The sequence below is a fragment of the Calonectris borealis genome, chromosome Z, assembly GCF_964195595.1.
Source record: "Calonectris borealis chromosome Z, bCalBor7.hap1.2, whole genome shotgun sequence".
NCBI lineage: Eukaryota > Metazoa > Chordata > Aves > Procellariiformes > Procellariidae > Calonectris > Calonectris borealis.
Window position 1 is genome coordinate 55,569,802 of NC_134352.1, and position 22,250 is coordinate 55,592,051.

The window sequence follows — 22,250 nt, forward strand, 5'->3', positions numbered from 1 at the left end:
CTGAAATTTTGCAACCAAGAATGCCAAGACATGGAAAAGTCTCCTTTTCCAGATATCCTAAAGTTCACACACACAAATAACTAGTACACTGAGCTCAAACCATGACATATTTTAGTCCCACAGTTAATCTCAAGTACACCAACAGCCTCAGAGGAGCACTTAACACCATGTATCAGGAAGCCACTGACCAGCGGTCCCAGCTGCTTCAATCCCTGACAGAAAAGAAGTGAAGCAGCACAAAAAAAAACTGACGGAGAGTAACTGAAGCTCTTATTTATTATGAATGTCTCAGAAATAAGAACAGAAGTTTGCATAGGCTTTTTAAGCATTATAGTATCACATTTGATGATACACCTCCTAAGAATTGTCAAAGAGGTAAACAGATATACAATTTTTAAAGGAAAATTAAATATAAGATACTTCTTTTTATTTTCCCCCAAATTAAGAAGCTTCTGGTTTTGAATACTATTGAATGAAAAGATTAGTTGCCGTCTACGACAGACATAGCCATGATAAAGAGCATATCACAGATATTCTTCTTTTTAAACAAGACTAGTTCATTTTTTGTTTTTTTTTTTCAAACATAATTCTGGCTTATGTAATAGCTTCCTTACATAGCCAGAGAAAGCAAGGAGTACCATTTATGCATACCTGGTTTATACACAACATACCAAAGAAAGCAAGCACATTATATATGAATAAACAAACTGAAATAGAAGAAAATCAGTATCATCTCAGTGGCTGGTCATAAGGCATTTCCTATTTCTTTGGCTAGATCCTCATGAAACAGGATTAGAAACTACCAACAGTTGAAATAAAGCTATTTACTTAAACAATATGAAAATAAGAATTTTTTTTAATGTTGAGTCCATGTACATAATCCCCAGAATGATATATAGCTAGAATCTCCTGCTTACATACATGTTAATGGCGTAAATCTGTTGATCAACAGATGTCACTATGATGAATTTGCTGTTAAGTTTACTGTTCAAGACAAGAGGACTGCAATAGCTCATGCCCACACAAACAAATAGGTTCCAAAATATAGTTGACTATGTGAAAAATTCAGCTCAGGCTTTCCTCTGTTGTCTATTTATCACATTTCTACTCCTGTTTGCAGAGAAAAGTTTGAAAAATGTGACCTATATGTACTCTACCCTCAGAAATCAGAAAGCAAATAAACTACACGGTTTTCAAAGTGTGAGGGGTTCAGTTTTGCTTTGTTTTACAGGAAGCAGAGAGGAGGGAGTGGGCACGGGGAAACCAAGAATTGCAGGTTTTGTTTCTCTTCTCTCAATTTTTAAATGTCTTAACTTTGCAACATTAGCTTTCAGTGATGAAGACAGCTATTCCCGCTAACTACTTAGAATAACTAAGCTAGGATTTCTAGACCTGCACCGTTTCCTAACGGTTTGAAAAGTGGCAAAACAGATATGGCATGAATACTTATATGATGTAACACTAAATTACATCAAACTTAATCTCTGACAATCACTCTCCGTTAGGGGAGGAACACCTGCTGTAAGGTCCTGGATATACCATTGTTCAAAGGGCAATGCAATGGTAGTTACCTCACCTCCAATTCTCATTAACAAAAAGATAACACGATCACCATTAAAAGAAAACTATTTCTATTCAAACACTGCCTCACTATCTTCATGCATACACCCATTGACTGTAGTAGGATTATTTGCTCTAGTAAAGTTACACACAACCCTAAAACACCAAGTTCAACATCTGGTAGAACAGGAGTTTCCAATTTATACTATGAACTCCCTATTTGTTCTGATTTGCCAAAAACTAGTTTAAACCTGCCTTAAGAAGAGATCATATTTTGCTACTGAAATATGGAAACAATTGACGGTTAGAGAGAAAACAGTATACAGCATCTTCATTAGTTTGCATGAAACGTCAGAGATACCAAAAAGTTCTTTCTTAAACCAGTAACAGATCAGTATCTACACGTTGAAAATCATCTGGAAAAAATGTGAAATACTAAAAAGTTCAGTTTTGCAATCAGCAAAATACAAATATTGGGAAAACAGGTATTAGGAACAATTTTCCTTCTACATTATAAGTTTTACCTTTGCGACTCCAGCCCTATGAGCACCTTGTGATTCCATGTATGCTAAGTATTTGTTGAACTCCCTGAATTCATCCATCGAAGGCCTAAAAGTCATGATTTTGCAGCTTGGGTTTGGAGGACTATCTGAGATGACAGCGGCCATTGTGGTTCGCGTTCAATCCAGCTTTAAAAAAAAAAAAAAAACAGAAAAAAAAATAACATACACTGAAGAGAATAATCTGTAAAACAAGTTCTGAGATTCAACATACGTGTTTCAAACAGGAAAAAAGCTTCTGAAATCCTCTGCCCATGCTAGTATAAAAGGCACAAAACAAATGTTTACTTTTTCTCCTTACTCATTTAAGAATACTTAGCCCTTACCCTGCATGAACAGTATCATGACTGACATTTATACAGACCAGTCCATACCTCTGTTTTTACAGCACATTTTCTCAAGTTAACCTTTAACATCATACTAGCATCTTCCTGTGTTGATCCATCTGCAGGTTGCTGCATTTCTCTGTCTACAGATTTACACTTCATAGGCACTATCTAGAGCAACAAATCCACACATTTGATAAAATATCACTACTCTCATTCAGTATATGGAGAAAACCGATTGCTCACTTCCCACTCACACAGCAAACAGAGAAAGAGCACCTGGATTTCCTAACTTTCACATCAGCATTTAACAACAGGACTATATTACCCCTCATTCTCTGAAACCTCATCAACAGAAATAAAGCATGCAAGTGATACACATAAAGACAATCAGCGTTTCCTCTTCTTTCCATTTCTACATTGAGGATGGCTAAAAACAGTATCATATTTCTGTTTCATACCAAGATACAGTACTCATGAAAGGACTGATCTTTAGGCAACTGACACATATATTTTAGCTTCAGCAGGTGCTGCAATTTCCAACTATACATCACTATGTGCCATCTATTGTTCACAAAATTCTTCGTTAATCTTACAAAAAAATCTCATCCCAGAATACAAATAACCCAACTGTGACTAGCTTTTCAGTGATTTTGCTTTCCTGAGCATGTAATTTAACTCATTCCTCATTTTCTCCATCTGAAAAATGCATGCAACCATGTTTTTTATGCCAAACACTGTCACCATAAGTTTTGCTTGTATGTCAGTGTATTAGCCATTAATTTCATTAGCTTCATGTCCCTTCTAGCCTGGTATGAATCGCTGCACAAGAAAGCTGTATGTGGAAGATGTCTTTAGGTCTTCCCATGTTTCACTCTCCTACTGGTATACCAACATTTAGCCTGCTTTTTGTGTCCTTATTTTTCTTCTCATTTTTCCTCCCCACTTCGCCCAGCACACCACTCTCCATTCTTAGCACTTAATTAGATTTCTTTTTCCACACTCCCACCTTCAGCAACATCCTATTCCCCTCCCCACACTAATTTCCATCCCTGTTTCAACAGAAATTAACTAGATTTCTGCAACTCTCCCATTCTGAAAATCAGTACCACTTTAATTTGGGGGTATTTTTGCATTTAAATTATCAAGTGGATATGGGCAAACACACCTCAAAATGTACAAATGGGATAACTTCCCTCAGCAGTAAACAGCTGGCTTGTATATAATACGCCCTTCATTTATTCCCATCCATTAAAGTTCTACATATAATCTTACTACTATGACCAGTCCCAGGAAAATGAAACTTGGGATTTATGACCAAAGGTGAAGCTATGCTTTCCTTCATTGCAAAGTGCAATAGACAGTGCTTTCTATTTATAATGCTTCACTGACAGTAAAATGACACCGGAAATATAATCAAGCAGGATATTTGATTTCTCTGTACAAAATCAGCTTTTAGGCTTTCACCTTTAGATGTACTAAATAAGTACATACATCAGTGAAATACACATATACACATACATACACACACCTCCAACCTCCAAAAAACAAACTCTCTATTTGCTATTTCTTCACTGGGAAGAAGTTTAATAGTCCTTCATTATTTATCATTTTACACCTTTCAGTCCACTCCATTGGCTGTATACAAGATACCCAGCGGTCAGTAGTTATCTCATCATAGCATACAGATTAACATCCTTCCCTCAACTCTTCCAGTATTCTCCAACATTGTCAGTGCAGTTTTGCTGGGCTCTGCGGGGCGGAGGAGGAGGGAAGAGTGGGCAAAGAGAGCGAGAAGAGTTGATTCATTCTTTAGTTTGTTTTGGGTGGTTTTTTGGTTTGTTTGGTTGGTTTTTTTTTTTAAGCAAATGACTTCAGCATCCACTTATGAATTCGTCTTTTACATCACTAATATTCTTTCTTTTAGTGGATAGAGAGGAACTTCTCAGAAGTGTGTTTTATCCACTTACATGCCTAGTATCAAGTCCAGCATTCCCAAACCAAGTCAAGCATTCCTAAAGCACTAACTTTAATGGGGAGGGGGGGGCATGTTGCAACAACCGATAGTTGGAATTATGTTCAGTTAACCAATAACTGAATTGTTGTCTCACTACTTCAACATCTCTCAGATATAATTTTATCTAAGCCCGATCAGAGCAACTATTTTTGCTTAAATCAATGTGGTATTTGTAGACAATACAAAACTGGGAGGATCGGCTGATACGCCAGCGGGTCATGCTGCCATCCAGAGGGACCTTGACAGGCTGGAGAAATGGGCTGACAGGAACCTCATGAAGCTCAACAAGGAGAAAAGCAAAGTGCTGCATCTGGGGAGCAAAACCCCCAGGCATACGGGGTACCTGCTGGGGGCTGGCAGGCTGGAAAGCAGCTTTGCAGAAAAGGCCTTTGAGAGTTTTGGGCAACACCAAGTTGAACACAAGCCAGCAATGTGCCCGTGCAGCAAAGGTGGCTAATGGTGTCCTGGGCTGCATCAGGAGGAATGCTGCCAGCAGGTCAAGGGAGGTGATCCTCCCCTTTTATTTAGCACTGTGGAGGCCACACCTGGAGTGCTGTGCCCAGTTCTGGGCTCCCCAGTACAAGAGAGATACACAGCTACTGGAAGAGAGTCCAGCAAAAGGCCAGCAAGATTATGAAGGGACTGGAGCATCTCTCTCATGAAGGAAAGCTGAGAGCGCTGGGTTGGTTCAGCCTAGAGAAGAGAAGGCTCTTCTCTGTGTGTATAAACATCTAATGGGATGGAGTGAAGAAGAGGGAGACAGGCTTTTTTCAATGATGCTCAGTGACAAGACAAATGGCAATGGGCACAAACTGAAACACAGGAAATGCCGTCTGAACATCAGGAAACACCTTCTCACTGTGAGGGTAATCAAACACTGGAAGAGGTAGCTCAGAGAGGTTGCGGAGTCTCCACACTTGGAGATACTCAAAGCCCAACCAGACACGGTGCTGAACAACCTGCTCTAGCTGACCCTCCTTGAGTAGTGGGGTTGGGCTACATGTTCTCAAGAGGTCCCTTCCAACATCAGCGAGCCTGTAATTCTGTGCTCTTATCCTTGTGCGGATATAAAGAAGACAGAGCCAGACTCTTCCCAGTGGTCCCCAGTGTCAGCATAAGTGTCAATGGGCACAAACCAAAATACAAGAAATTCTGCTTAAACATAGCAAAAAACTTAGCACGAAGGTGATCAAATACTGGAACAGGTTGCCCAGAGAGGTTGTGGAGTGCCCATCCACAGTTCAACACTGCCTGAGCAATCCATTGCAGCTGAGCCTGCTTTGTGCAGGGAGATTAGACCAGAAGATCTTCACAGGTCCCTTCCAACCTCCACAGTTCTCTGATTCTGAGCTATTCCTACCTCCTGCTGGAAGCTAACCACTGCAGCTGCACAGCTAAATACACAAAGCCAAAGTTACAGTTACGAATTAATATAATTCTGCCAACTCTTACATGTGCACAATGCCAGACATCACCTATATCACCTTCCACTACCTCACAGATGAAGCCCATTTCCAAAAGCATTTATGTAAATTGATTTACCAATTAGCTTAATCAGTTTCTATGTAAATGTATTAAATGAAACCATTCATATAGAAAGCCAGTTTCAAAAGGAAATCTAATACCAACCTTCTTATCATAGTTTTGTCTATGGGCACAAAACATACGCAAGCACAGTGCCTGTATGTGTTCCTACAAACCTGAGGCTCTGTCTTTCGTAAGTTTTGGAATTAAATTTGTCTAAGGTGAAAGGGTATAAGTCTGAAAGATAACTGATTTGCTGGAACTAAGACAAAGCTCAAGCATATAACTGAATTGTACTGTGATGAACTTGAATCTATATCACAAGCAGCATTAATAACTTTCAACTACTCATGAAGACATGTATAGTATCGGAAAGGTGGAATTTTTACCCACCTTCACTGGAGCATGAAAAATACAAATCCTTTCTTTCACAGGATCTTTTTTCTACCTGCTTCCATGCATCTTAGGGTCCAGTTTCCTATCCAATGACCACACAGATCAGCCAGCTCTGTTACTTTTGGTGGAAATAAGCAGTCCAATCCATGCTCCTCTGTTACCCTTCTTCCTCAGTAAAAGGCATCTTCTCATTAATTTACTGGGTAAAACAGCTCTTTGATAAGCACAATGTTTGTAAGAACACTCCTTGAGCAGATTCTACTATATAACCTCTGTAGTTTAGGAGGCAAATCTTAAAGGCTATGCAGTACTTGTTATGCTAGAAGTTCATATACTTCTTATTAGACAATACTACTCATTTTATGATTTCTTAGTAATTTAACACCTTTACAGCTATGATCTATCAGCTGAGACTTCTTAAATTCATTTCACAATTTTATTATTGCAGTAACAGTCATTACAAATGCCAATCTAAAACAGTAAGCACCAGTACTGAGTTACATGGTTTAAATTTACCACAAAAACCAAAGCTATGCTACAAACCATCCAGAAAATGTTGGCATTCCGATTCAATTCTATTAACTTCTAACACAGTTTATAATTCTCTCAAGGACTTTGTGGAATTCAAGAGTCCTACATACTTTCTTCCACCAATACCTGCTTTTGCTCCTTTTCTCACAGGCAAAAATTTAGTTATACCCTACCAAATCATTAAAACAAGAGAGCATAAAATATAGTCCAGTATAACAATTAAGAGGCCTTCAGAGGTTCTTTTGCAGACAAGAACATAACCACTAAGATGCCATTCTAAAGTAAAATCTGCACTGCAATCATACTATCACTGTCGTAACTATTCCACTTAGGTGTATACATAACTACCTATTTTGTGATATTACAGAGCTGTACAAGCTGAGAAATAAAACTTCCAGAGTTTTTATTTACTACATTATTTACACAATGAAAATATGCAAGACATTAGTAAATATAAAGTTACAGAAACAAGGGCAGCACATTATAGAACAGAAAGACAAGTAATATATATACAGGGATTTTTTACAGTTATTTTAAATCCCTAATATTAACACTGTAATCAGCCATTTTCTGTATCCCTTGCAAGACTGTACTGCTCGTTGACAAGGTTGCCCATGACTCTCTAGTAAAGCAGATGGTAATGTGAATAAATGAGAAGACATACTCCACTCAAATTAGCATGCACTAGGACTATGCGTAACACTGAAAGAAAGAAGCTTTTTAGCTAATCATGGGAAAGCTTTAGCCAAACAAGCTCAAGCTATGAGCCTGATCCAATAAATTGCAAGCCTGTCCATAAAGCGTGAATTTCTTGGTGACCAAGTAGTTTGCCTATGTCTTGAAACATGTCTGATTAAACAGCGCAAAATTTAGATAAAATGCAAGCATGTAACTTGTGCAAAGTTGCCAGCTAAAGAGCCAATAGCTGGGTTAAGGAATCTGATCCTCCATTTTAAAAGTTTATAGCCATTTTCAGGCCTTGTCAAAAGACCTTCAAATCATCAGCCAGGAATATATTAATGCTACATTTGTCTTAGTACTACAGAAGTGGAAACGTGAGGTCAGTGAAGTTTAATCATCCACATCAATGTCAGTATGTGGCCTAAGAAACCTAATGAACCTAATTCAAAATGTCAAAGTACAACACTAGAAAAGCTCATATACTCACAACAAGATGCAGTCTCATTAACGCTACCAGTATTTACGTAATCCAAGATGCAAATGAATTTCACCAGTTATGATGACAGAGGGAAGTGCTTTTTAAACAAATCCTGTAATATTTAAACTGCATAGCTTGTACAAACATAACAACCTTGATACTCTGATATGTACATTAACTACCAGAACAAAGAGGTGATACAAGACTACAAAAGACTACAAACAAACTTCTCAAGGGCTGCCAATGCAAAAGAAAAAAAACAGAACAGATGAAGAAAGAAAAGAATAACTTTCTGCATGCTTTGACATTAGTAACTAAGGCTGGATATGGGAAGAGTTAATTACCTACATCTACAGAACAGAAGTGTACCATATTACATGCTTGATCACACACTTTATTCTGCATGATTGTTTGGTAAGTACAGAATCTACAGGATTTTTTCTTCTATATCCTAAGAAAAGGAAAACTACCCAAATTAGTACCAGGCAGCTACAATTTCCAGCCTCCCCTGTCAAAAGAGTGGACTGCTTTTTGTAATGCTTACACCTTACTATATTGTTAAAGCTGTCAGGACACTAAATATAATTTATTGGTGGAAAAGAGTTATCTGTCAAACACCATCCTTCCATGCAGAATCCTCCATACCCTCACAAGAACACAGAATATATTATCCCCAGAATTGGAAAACATCTTCCAAGTTTCATTTATTTGACACCTAATATAGAAATCCAAACTAGCAATTGTGTTTAATCAAATTACAAGCAAGGCACTGATTCACACAACTAGAAGATACTCTATTAAACCAGAATGAAACACACCAGCAAAACAGCACATTAATTTGCAGTTGGTTAAAATGCACAAAAACCTGCAGTCTTCACTACGTGAAAACAACTTCAGTATTACAGTATTCTCTCCCTGCCTTAATACTAAGCTGTCAGATCTCCTCTGAAGGCTATCCACTTCTTTTTGCTTCCATTGTAAAATTAACTAACCAGTACTTTGAGTTCCACCCCTCACCAGCAGGGAACCAAAACTTTACACTACACAAGGCTTTAACTACACAAGACTTGACACAATTGTTCTTCCAAAGATGCTTTTTGGGAGGCATCTCTGGACTGCCAAATGCTGCCCTCTTTGGCCCCTGAACAAGAAAAGCAAAAAAACACAGCCTCCTACGTCTGCTCTGCTATACACAAAATGATTAGCTAACATGGAAAAGCGCTAAATAACTATAGGCCATTTGTGCCATATTTGCGTCATAAAATAAGTGCGTTCATATTTTAGAAGATCAGATTATTTTGTTATTTCTGTGTGTTCAATATATAAAATATCAATGTCCACAACCTTTACTCAACAACCCAAATTAAACAAATTACATAAAGCAAGCTCCAGTAAATGAGAAAAAGAAGGAAGACAGGAAGAAAAAAGAACAAATCTTTGAAGGTCATCACTTCTGACAGATAAATTGGTTAAAACACACATTTTTACCTTCTTCTTTTCTTGCAAGTTTTCACCCATATCTGTGATAAAAATAAATTACTGATTTATGAGCTTAAGGAGTTTTTACTTATGTTGTAAATAAAGTTGCTGCTTAGATTATTATAGGTGAAGACCTGGTTTTCTACTGCTTGTTTCCTTTCCAGCTCTTGCAGAGCTGGTTGTACAAGCTTTTTATTTTTTTTGCAGAACAGACTCTGCAAATAGGAGGTTAGTGGAAAAAAATCATAGTTTTCCTCAAGTTTTATAAGTAAAGTGTTTTTATTGAATGATTCCTAAAACATGGTAGCTAGTACTTTATAATGTGAATAGTCTGTCTTGTTTTTCATCAGACATCCAGTAGTCATCAGAAAGAATCAATTAAGTTTAAAAATATTAGGAGTATTAAAGTATTTAATTGATTACAAAAACTTAAGAAACCAGGAATCTGCATAGGTAATAATATTCTGAAGGTCCTAAAACCATCTCAATTTGACTATAAAGCTCTAAGTAGTTTGATGAACTTCATTTCAAGTTTGCTTTTCTATGTCTTGATACTACCGTTACAGCAATTATTTCAAAAAATAGAAAAATGACCTATTTTGAACCCATAAATATTGAAATGAAAAATTACCTCAATTCATTTCATAGACTTTGCTCTCCCACACCAGGCTCACAGCACGCAAAAAATGAAATAATTGATCTGGGACAAAGGGCAAGAAGGGGGAAAAAAAAAAGTATTTTTCTCATTTTTATTTGCAACCCATGTTTCAAGAGTTTTTACTTTCCTTTTAATGAAAGCACAGGTATGAAATCCATAGTTCTAGTTGGAAGCAGCATGTAACAGCCTTCAGCAACAGCAATAGCAAGTCAGACCTATCAAGTTTCCACAGTTGCTAACAGCAGATACCTAGAAAAAATAAGTGTAGGGGTAGCTTATAATTATACTTTTCCAGAACACCATCTCAGTCTTCAGCAACATACAGATCAAGTAATCCTTAGACAAAGAGGATATTACTGCATTATGCAGACTTTGATGGTTTTTTTTGCCCATGATTTTGAACCTTTGTAGGCCTTCAATATCCAAAACACTTCATGACAAAGCATTCCACAATCAACAATATTTGTTGAATTAAGTAATATATCTCCTCCTGTACATTTTGAATGTTTCACGTTTTAGTTTAATTTGACATCTCATGTGCACACTGGGAACAGTTACCTATCTGCTCATATTTACCTTCAGACCACACATGACTTACAGATCTCTATCACGGTCTCCCACAGTCATCTCTTTTCTACGCTGAAGACTCCTAGTCTCCTTGCAAAAAATCCATTCCATACTTCTGATCATCCTTGCATCGTATTTCTGGATCTTTACCAGTTACCACAAATTACTTTTAGTCAGAGGAAAGGGGTACCAAAGCTGTAAGCAGTATTCGAGATGCAGGTAAACCATGAATTAACACAATGGTGTAACAACATTCTCAAATTTGGGTGTAATTCTCACAGAGACCGGAAAGCAGTTTGGCCTAGATCTGAGTTTTTAAAAAGCTAATTTACAAACACTAAAAGTTCAGAAAAATACTCATTGCTAATGCAGCCTATAATTCTGTTCGGGATACAGGTGGTGGATGTGAACTGCTTCCTGATTAAGCACTTCTAAATGGTTCTGCCAGGTCTGTCATTTCAGCCAATATGCATTTCTCAAAAAACCTCCCTAACTATATGGCACATTATTAACTGCCTTTACAGATCTCCTCCCAAAAGATACCCTTATACCCTGGATTTCACAACTCCTTAACATCAAAATACACATATTCTTTTCAGGAATATGCTATAGTAACAGTGATAATATTTTTCACAAACTACCACTACATAGCAAATCCTTTACCAGATGCAGAACAAGGACAGAACAAAAAAAAACTGTAAATGAGTCTCTATAACCTGAGAAACAGAAAGTCGTACTTTTCCCCCTTAAAGCTGCTTATAGCACACCTGAAACTATATTTCTGCACTTGTGATAAGGTCTAGCTACTGTTAACCTTCATAGTGAGCATTTCCCCTCTCATAAAAGATTTTGTAATTCAAAGATGTCATGCGATTCCCCTGCCCTTACACCTTGTTCTAAATTACCGTAGACCCAATATCTAGTGGCCAGGGAAGTCATGCACATCTTGTCTTTCTGCTGTTACGACTGAAAGTATGCATTCTAAAGTGAACCACGTGACCAAAAAGCACATGCACATTATAGTCATACTGCGCTTCCGTGGTCTGCTACAGTGCTTACAGCAGTGGAGAAAACATCATTTGCTCTATGATGACCAAAAGCCTCCTCACTCCAAACAGACCACAGGCCACCGAAATGGCATACCATTTAATACGAGAGGCAGACCACTTAAAATGAACTCACAAACTGGTATCTGGGAACTACATGGTTCTACTTCACAATAATATAAGACAAAAGGAGCAAGAAGAAAGAATCAACATTATGACTCTGTTGAACTTGCAGCTCTGGCACGTCATATCACTTTGTGATGCAAAAATTTCAATGAAAAGTAAATTATATAGCCAACATTTGTACAGCAGGAACCTGCAAAGATTTGTATCTCAATAAATCCAGAAGAGATTTCCACAGGGACAACAAAAGAATACTGTGAGCTTAGAAGTTTCACCAACTCAAACATAAGCCATACCTACAACTCCGAAGGTGACAAATCAGTTAAGAAAAAGGTTTTCCTCTATTATTACCTAATATTTGTCCAATTTTTAGATATTTTACTGATCTCAGTTTTGAAATATTTGTCATCATTTACTCAAATCAAATACTCCGAATACTTCCATCTGAAATCAAACCCAAACATGAAGAGTTTGACTCCTAAAACTTTGCGATTTTCTTAAACTCTTGTATTTCTATGTCTTTATTCATAGCTCAGCTTACAGACTTCTACGCATTTCCCCAATTTTAATTTTAGTTTTAAATCAAAATTGCCCTCTTTTTTTCAAAACAGTTTATGATTATAAACAATTTATCCAGCTTTAAAGCCATAGGTTCATTTACCATTTTAGCAATTTATAAATTATGTTTTAAGCAAAGAAATAAGCTGTGAAAATGAAACAAAACCTGACCCAGCACAGTAATTTTTGTCATGCAGCATCTATTATGAATAGGAGTACTTATCTAGGTCTTCTTAGAGACAAGCTACCCACTAATAACTATCATTTTAATTTTATTAGATAAAACCCAGCAGGAAATCATAGGTCTACTGAGCTAAACCACAACAGCCTCAATCGAGTGATTGTACATTTTACAGGCAGGAATGTCACAAAGGAACTGGAACGTATTTTGTTGGTGAAACTCCCCTATAATATCTGCAACAGTCAATGAAGTATCCTGTCATGTCTGAGAATCAGCAAGTGAAACTTGATTAGACACCGAAATTTTTTCAATATTCACTAGAATATGTGTTTTGAATTTTAACTCTTGCAATTTTAACACCTTAAATTAAAAATCCTGACAATTTTTCTAATCTGTTGTTTACATATATTGCTCTCAGTTTGTAAGGTATACTGCCCTAAGTATATTGTCCCAAATATACTGTTCCACAAATGTTAGATGTAAACAGAATTAAGGATAAAAATGAGTGCTTGGATAACTCTGTAGTAGGACTACTCACGCAGACAAAGTTAACAACTTACCTGCTATGCATAACTCCACAATTTTAAACAGGTAAAATAAAGCTGGAGCAAAATGCAAGCCTACAAGAGAATGCATTATGATATACAATGCCACCTAAGAAACCTGAAGTACACCCTAACTCTTTATATACCAAAACTACAATAAGAGTTTGTAACTCTGGACTTCAGGTCAGCAAATTGTTATGAACACCTTCATTATGCGATTTGATTACTCAACAATTACTATCTTCCAAGTAAAAAATACTGCATTTCTTCAAAATATCTTATGAGTCAGTCTATGGATCTAAATGAAAAATCAAGAAAGGAACTCAACACATCACTTGTTCATTTTGAGATATGAAATATTAAGCTATCAAGTGACTACAGAGATTTTTTACTAGATAAGTATTAAAATCTTAATATTTCAGAACATCATCTTTTGAACCATTCATATGATCATTCACAGAACTTGAAAATGTCTTGTATTAGCAGAATTACAATAAAACACACTCTCTTTGAAGCTCCGTCCATACTAAAAATGTGCTTCCAATTTTTTTATTTATGTTGGGGGGTAGTAGGATAAAAATACCACCTTCATAAAACAAATTTGACCAAAACTGACACTACCATGTACCCCATTCACATTCTGTTCAGCATCATGCTGATGAAACACAGTCCAGCAAAAGACACCTATAGAAAAAATTGAAAATTCCAAAGTGAATTAACTGCAGAATTAAGAAGTAGACCAATCAAGAGCTGATTAAACTGAGAAAGTCCTAAATCTACTCAATCCAATATTTTTAATAAAGTTAGGTATGAAATCACTAATTTTTTTTCTTTATAATTACTGTACTTGTTCATAAAAACTTAGGAAGATTCTAATAATTCACACTTGACAACATAATTTTCTGATTTGAATGCATTACTGTGGTAATTGTGCATTTATATTTGGTACAGAACTGTTTACCTGATTTGTTTAGAAACCAGGCCAAGAGATACAAAATTCTGTACTCAATACTCATCAATAATTAAAGACTAAAAATTACACGACTTGAATTTTTTTTCTATTTCATCATATTTACCATTAAAAAAAAAAATCAGAGACCAAATCAGATTATTATTGTTTTAAAACAAACACTGACTAAAGGTTTTTTCCCCTCATATACATCGGCTCTAAGTCTGATCCAACCTCTATTGAATCATGCCCACCTATTTGGATGAGACATATTATTTCCTGGGTCAGGAAAGGAAATTGCTCTTACACACATCCATACCTGCACTTAGCTAAAAGAAAACCATCAGTTGCCAGGAATCAATAACATCAGCACCACTCCAAACCGACATTGAGAGTAAGATAAGCATGACTAGCAGTGGTTCAGTTTAGCCTCATTTCAAGTACTGAAAAGCAAATCATGCTTGTGTTTTCCATTGTCCTGTGTTTGGAAGGTACTTCTGTGAAGCAATACCATCAGCTAGTTATCACAGTTCAAGGAAAAATAAGGGTAAAGCCCAAGAAAAAATTTATACCACAGTAATTTTCACATTCTTGGTTCATTAAGAATGTGAACAAAAAAACACTGTAGGTAGCCTGCCTTAGGCTGCCAGTAAGTTTCTTTCTTGTGGAAAGTGTTTCAGTGCTGGTTTAGTAGCCACCAGGTAATTTCCGTTGCTGCTGTTGCTAATGTCTCAGAAAAGACTGTTAAGAATCATAAATCTGCCGTTTAATAACATAAAAAATAAATGCTGTTTACACTCTGAGCTAGTATAAATCTTTAAAAAACATACAGACATCTAGTATTTTTCCTAACACAGTTAACCTAGCATAAAAAATATTTTGTATACACTTCTCATTTCAGATTGCCAGTTAAAATCAACTGCAGAAGAGAGAAGGCTCATTAATAGAAGACCATCACATGGCATAAAGCCCTGATCCCGAAACTGGCTCTGAAAGTGTGGAGCACCATAACCAAGGACAGACACACGTGGAACAGGCGCTTAACTGAGTATTTTACTCAGAAGACAGCTTCAAAGTCTTTTTCTAACACTTTACAACTGTTAACTTCCAGGAACGCCTTAACGACATGCAGGAACCAACGAGCTGTATCAAGGCGGCTGTACTTTGTAAGAAAAAGAGGCTGTTTTGGAAAGTCCATAGAATTTCATCAAAGCCCAGAAAGACACGGATAAAGGTAACGCTGTATTTTTACTCTGTCCACCCACTTTGAACACGGGGAAACCGGCGGATCTCCCAGAGCGCTTCCACCGACTGCCCTGACCCAGAACCGCCGGCCGCAAACGGGAACACGAGACCTATTTTTCCCGACACCTGCCGGTTTCGGTTCCTCAGCTCGGTCCCAGCCGCCATCCACTTACTCGCAACGCGGAGCCCTCGGACCGACTCACTCCGGCCGCGGGGAGTCCCGACCGCTCAGGCACCGCAGCGGGGGGCTGCCAGGCGGCATCGCTCCGGCCGCTCCGCCCCTCGCACCCTACCCCTACGCCTGCCTCTGCCCCGCCGCCTGGACCCGCTGCGGCCCCGCGCTCCCAGCCGGCCCGACCCCGGCCCCGTTTCCCCCGGCCCTGCCCCACAGCGCCCCGCCTCATCGCCGTTATCCCCCCGTCCGCCCCGGCCCTCCCCTATCCTCCCGCTCGGCCCCGGCCCACGCACACCCCGCGCCCTCCCTCCGAGCTGGCAGGCCGCCCCACACCTCCTCCCCGCAAACCCGCCGCCCGGCCCGGCTCGGCTCGGAGCTCGCCCCGCACCTGTCCGGGAGAGGGTTAAGCGGGCAGCCGCAGCCAGAGGAAGGCGAGGAGGAACGGCAACGGCGGCAGCGCAGGTCCGGTCCGGTCCGGTCCGGTCCACTCCCTGCCGCCGCCGCCTCCCTGGTCCCCTCGGGGCTTCTCCTCCCTGTGCCTGTGGGACGCCTCGCTCCCTGCGCGGATGACAGCTGCTGACTGCGCATGCGCGCAGCCCTCGCACGCACGGGGAAAGCGCGGAGGCCCGGGCGGGTTGCGGGCGGGTGGGGGGAGAACACGTGACGAAGGAGCGGCTCCCGCGTCACGTGCCAGTAGCGGGCGGTGCCGCTGGTGCTTCCGGTGGGCACGCGGCTGCGGGCGTTCCCCGCTTTGCAAGGCGTGGCGGCCGCGTGAGGGATGGGGAGTCACGCGGTGGTCACGTGGGAGGGCCTGTGCCCTGCGGGTGGTCACCTGGCAGGGGCGGGGCCTGCCGGCGGGGGCGGGGGCGGGGGCGGGGGCTGGTGGGGGAGTAGCGGTGCGCGCGGCAGCTGGGGACTGGCGGGGTTAACATCGTTAACGGTCACCAGGGGAAAGGCGGGGCTGGTGGGGCGCAGGTCGTGTCGGCGGGCTCTGCCGTTGAGCGCCGACCGGGTAGGCCAGGCTGGGCCCGGGCACAGGCGTCCGGGCTGCCCGCCCCTCTAGCGGGAGGGTGAGTGGTACCTTTCCGGTGCGTAGGAGAGGTGGGTATGTCAGAGCAAGCCGCTAGGTCGACTTGGATATCCTAAACTCTTTTACACCGTCGTGTCCGTTATCAGTCAGTATTACTGTATGAAAGTGATTTTGTTTCCAAAACTTTAACGTTGCTTTAGTGACTAAGCTCCACAATGCTGTATGTCATGCTGTATGTTACTTTCTAAAGTGCCACTGTACAGTGTAATTCTGAATGATCAGGTTGCTGCTAAAATAAATCAGTCCTTTTTTTTAACTGTATGGTATGCTTTGATTTTTCTTATTAATCAGTAATCTCTGTTTATCTTTCATTTTAGCTTCTGGTTGCTATGTTCAAGAAAGTAGTGAAAAATGACCAAAAGATAACTAACGGACAAATCCTTTTTAGATGTGCTTCTTCAAGCATACCTATTATGTTAAAAGAAGTCATACTTCACACTTGAATTTAAGTGCCAAAGACTTTTTTCAGTACTAATGGAACCTGAAAATACAGGATTTTACTTTTTTTTTAAAAAAGAACATATCTAATGCTGTAACTTTGCTGTGCTCAGAGACTTTCATGTTGTTTTGTCACTTGGACACAGTACTATACCTTAAGTGGTAGTAGTACTGTGTATACGATCTCTTCAGTCCCAAGAAAACTCACGCAACGCTATCTTTAAATATCTCTGTACAGCACTGCTATGTCCAGCAGTGTCTAAAATGAGTCATCCTCATCTGCCTGAGGAAAGGAATTTAGTTCACTGAGTATAAGTAGGAGAAACAGGGAAAGTTGTCTGCCTTCTTCCTCAAGCCTTTGGGGGGATGAAGAAAATATTTAATACTTACGGGAAAACTGCAGTTGAACGCAGTTTCTCATTCAGTTTGTTCTCTGCTCATTGATTCAATTATAAAGCACAAAAGATTGATGACTTAGGATTGTTTTCGAATATGATCTCTTAAGATTTATGCTGAGTAGTTGTTGAAGAAAAAGTACGGCAGTGGCTCTTGAAAGTACTGAGTCAGCACCTCTCCTCATCTGGTCTTCCTTCAGGTTACAACCCTCTGAGATCATTAAGTGCCTGGAGCATGTTACACCTCTGAGTGCCACTGGCTCAGCCACCCAAGTGATGGACTGAGGGTGCAGGTGGATAGTCTGAGCACATTAACCCTCATCATGCTGCGGCTATGGAAAACTATGCTTTGACATCATTTTTCAAAGCCAGTAGCTTAGCACCTCTGTCTTGCTTGATGGCAGTCAGGACACTGGCCTTCTGCAGAATGGTTATGTAGCTATGCATGATCAATAGATCAATATTTTAGCTTTATTAAACTGCTCCGGCACAGTGCTTTCAGTGCTCGCTGATCACCTTCTTTACTTCGGTGGGTTCATCTCAAAGCACACGTGAATTTGCTGATGTGTTCTAGCTGGCATGAAGAATTTTTTTCTTGCTGAGGTTTAAGTAAGGTTTTCTGCACTTTCTTCCTGCCTTTCATGTCGTGGGCTATGCCTTTAGGTTAGTGTTGGCTAGTAACAAACACCCTGGTCACGTGACCGCAACCACTAAGAAAAAAGGATGTAACCGCTCGGATCTGTCACCTTTGTTTTAAGTTGCCGATGCAATATCTAGGCAGCACAAGCTTTTGACCAAAAAATGGCCTTTTTGCTGTATGGTAGTGTAAGTATCTTCTCTCTTTCACCCCCCTTGGCAGAGGTCAGAAGCCACTTCTGTTTGAGTAGTTGATGTCTGTTTAAGTAAGTTACGCGTTTGTCTTCCATGACACCTCTGGGTCCCTGTTTCAGTGTTGTACCACTCATGGTGAAAACTTTTTTACTTAATATAATCTGAATTTCCTGTATTGCAGTTTATATGTTTGTCTTGTCCTACCACTATGTGCTTCCAAGGAGGCTCCAACTTTTCTATGCCCTCCCTCTAGGTAACGGTGGACAGCAGTAAGATCGCCCTGAAGCCTTGTCCTCTTAAGGCTGAACAAACCCAGCTCCCTCAGTCACTCCTCATATGTCATATCCTCCAGTCCCTGACAATCTTGTGGCCTTCCACTGGACTTGTTTAAGTGTGTCAATGTCTTTCATATTCTGGGAAACTGAAAACTGGACACAGCATGGTATTTCACCCAAATTGGTGCAGAATTTATCAGGTTTGGGTTTGAATGTAGGTTACTTCCATATCGTGTAGCAATAATGTTAAGAAATCTTTTCAGAATTTTAAGCAATATGTTTGCTTAACGTGACAGTAGCATAGCTATCTAAAGTAAGGTCACTTTTGAAGCAGAAAAAGTTCTGTTGTAGAATTCCACTGCAGTACCGCTTAAACACATGAGATGGCAGCAAACACCAGAAGCAAAGCGCTGCTAGCCCAAGGCAGACAAGCTGTTGGCAATGGGACATATTTTGCCATGTTCTATTGTCTAGACTGTGCAGGTTGCTGCAATTTCTGTTATACTGCATTGAGTTATAAATCAGGATATGAGTGCTGGCTCTTCGAATGTAATCCTGACTGAAAGTTTCTGTAGCCTGTATCTTTAATTAATAGTGTACGATTTAGCAGTGTTACATAATACATGTTGAGTAGACTACAGAGGAAACATAACTTTTTTTTTAAACTACGTATCTTTTGTCAATTTTACATCTTTCTCATCATGTCTTCAACTTAAAAATGGTAAACTTGTATCTCTTAGTGTTCTGGAAATTCATTCACTTATGGAACTTTGTAGCTGTTAAACATTTCAGTGACATGAAGATGAAGTTAGGCATATTTAACTGGGAATGATGTACAGTGAAAACAGTAACAGTACAAATAGGGAGTTAGTTTACCCAGGCACATGGTAGGTAGCTTCCTTCCATTAATGTCATTGTATCCAGATCAAAAGTATTTTGCATGCTCCGACTCACACAGAAGTTATCGGCTTGATGTAGAAATTCCCAGAATATCTCTGCACCTGTTACAAAGGCCAGACTAGATAGTCATAAATGAGAATTCACATTAAGTATTTATTTTTATTATATTTGTTCTTGACATTTTATATTAAACATAGAGGAAACCTTATTGTATTTAATATTGATTACTTTCATTAAAAAGCTTACCTATCCAGACAGTCTTGCTTTCAGCCAATAGCTTTTTTCCCTCAAAAATTGTCAGGATAAAATAGAGACTATGCCGTATTGGCTGAAGGATGCCTGTGGGTTCTGCAGGACAATATTGCTGGAACAGTGCATTCCAAGTCTACTTAAGCATCAAGTCTCAGAGGCCCAAGTTCTGGTCTCCCAGCCGGTTCAGCTCAGTTGCAGAGCAGTCAAAGGTTCATTAGTTTCTAAGAGCAAATGTTAAATAACATTGCATTATTTGGTGACACTAGATCTTTCTTTGGTCATGTTCTTGCTGTCAGTTTCATGAAAAATGTAATGCTCATTTCCACTAGTACTGGACAGATGGTCAAGAATCCTTATTGTACTGTAGTGCGAAAGGGATGAAAAATTAACAATACGTCATCAGATCACCTTGTCTCCCCTCTCTGTCAGTGAGGTTGTGTTCCTTTCAGTACAGTTGGTTATCTGACCTATTTTTAATAGTGTTCTAGGTAAAAATTTTCACAATATCTGCCCATTTTCTCTGCAACACCCATGTGACTTCACTGAGCTTTGAGAGTTTTATATGCATAAAAGACAATCCCAGGATAATGACAAGGTGAAGATGAATATTCAAACAAGGACAAAGAATGCAGAATTTTTTCTTTCCCTCCACTGTAAATAAATAGAAGAATTAATGTATGTAAGTTTATCCTAAAAAGGATGCAAATACATCTTGTAATTAAATACCTCACCCAAGTACTTTATACCTGCTATGAATTTGATTTGTTGATGCCAATATCCACTGAAATGTGGGAAAGTTTTTCAATTTATAAATTACGCATAGAGTCAAGACACATCCCGCTCAGTTAAAAAGTTATACGTTAGGGGAACCAAAATCTTTTTATTGGGAAAGTGACAGAGATGGCTGGAGCACTGAACTTAGGACAGCCAGAACAACTCTATTTTAGTGCATTAAACAGCCCCTAGAAGAGAAAGTTCTGCCCTGTTTCCTTGTTTTGTTCCATTATTGGATTGCCAGCATGTGCTTTTACTGGATGCAGAAATTGTTTTATTTCAGGATGCAATAGGTGGCAGTCTTTATCTTCTGTTTTTCTTGTCCACAAGCAGTTAACATGTCTTTTCTTCCACACAAAGAATGACTAATCTGCTTAGACTGCAACAACAGAAAGACAGTAAGGCTTGGCTCTGTCAGTACTCTAACTGCTTGCATTTAAACCATAAATTTAACCTCTGTAAACTGTCCACTGGATCCACCCAGACTCTGACAAACATGAGCCTGCAAACAAATGGCATTTAACCGTCACTGTTCTTTTTTGCAGTTGTCTGATTTGAGGGCTGAACTGAGAAAAATGGATTGGGTTCCTTTATAAAGCCCTCATCCAGAAATGCATTCTATCCTTTTTAACTGAGCAGGTGAATGAGAGAGGTTTTTTCACTGTTGTCTTGAAGAGTGTTTCTCTGCCCAAGAATGGTAACGGAGGAGCCAAGAGGAAACGCTAGACACTGGCTGGGCAAGTACTGACTGCAGGATACCATGAAAGAGCTAGAAGCCTATTTTAGCCTGTGTGATTGCTGTAAGTGATTTGAAACCATGAAGATAAATTGGTTTGGATGAACTACTGTATTTTTTCCAAGAGCAGTGCAGAAACTAACAGTTTGGCAACTTTCTCCAATCAAAAGAAGTCATCTGTTGGCCTGATGCAGGGAACAGTCATCAAACTCAGTTTTTTCGAGTTGAGAAAGCCCCAAAATGTTATGGACCTGGACTCTGCCACAAGTTGACTAACAAGAAAAATCAGCCTGAAGGAAAGTCTAGTGTTCCCATGATCACAAGTGGAAAACAATAAAGTTTCTTTAAAAAAAAAAAAAACAAACAAACATTGTTACCATCATCTGCATTGTTTATGCTAGCATCTTTTGTCTTTAGAACCCCTTTATGTGATAATACAGGAAGTAGCTGAAATAACTTTACCTTCAGTTCACTGCACAGAATAAGTGTAAAGGAAAAAAATTAACCAACTGTATACAGCCCAAAGCATTGCCTCAGAACACTATTTTCTAGAGTTTGCTCTGGGTTTAAAATTCTTGAGAAACTGGAAAATAAATGCAATTTGTACTACCCAGGAGTTGCCACACTTCTAATTGTTCATTTAAATTCTAAATTGTAGTATCTTATAGGGAGACATAAAAGATTAGTGTTTGCAGAAGAAAGGAATACAAAGCTGGAAATCTCATTTTTGCCTTTGAGATCTTGTTTCAAACATCAAATAATTCAGTTTCAATAGTAAAACTTTTAGCTAACTGCAGCTTACCTATGCAGAATCCTTTAGTAAATAAGTTGTGATTTGTAAGTAGTCAGAATGAACATGAAATGGATAAATCTTCTCACATTTGGAGTTTTAAAGGTTGATCATTTTCAAAGTTAATGTAACATAACTAAATACTGAAATAAATTTTTACTTGATTTTAA

General features: G+C 39.2%; 1 protein-coding gene and 1 long non-coding RNA gene across 12 annotated transcripts in view; one reads left to right on the top strand and one right to left on the bottom strand.

Annotated features, from left to right (window-relative positions):
• Nucleotides 1-16,223, bottom strand: part of KDM4C (lysine demethylase 4C) — a 295,696-nt gene extending 279,473 nt beyond the window's left edge. The window contains exons 1-3 of one of the 11 annotated variants that reach the window (XM_075136777.1): nt 15,988-16,223; nt 10,184-10,459; nt 2,085-2,249 (exon numbers count right to left, since the gene is read on the bottom strand). In XM_075136777.1, the coding sequence (XP_074992878.1) occupies nt 2,085-2,228 (144 nt within the window). In that variant the 5' untranslated portion in view covers nt 2,229-2,249; nt 10,184-10,459; nt 15,988-16,223. The remainder of the gene's footprint in view (nt 1-2,084; nt 2,250-10,183; nt 10,460-15,987) is intronic. The other 10 variants (XM_075136776.1, XM_075136778.1, XM_075136781.1 and 7 more) reach the window with 10 other exon arrangements.
• A 307-nt stretch (nt 16,224-16,530) lies between these two features.
• LOC142075466 (uncharacterized) lies at nt 16,531-22,250 on the top strand. The gene is made up of 2 exons (XR_012670887.1): nt 16,531-16,700; nt 18,607-22,250. It is a non-coding gene; the product is annotated as an uncharacterized LOC142075466 (long non-coding RNA).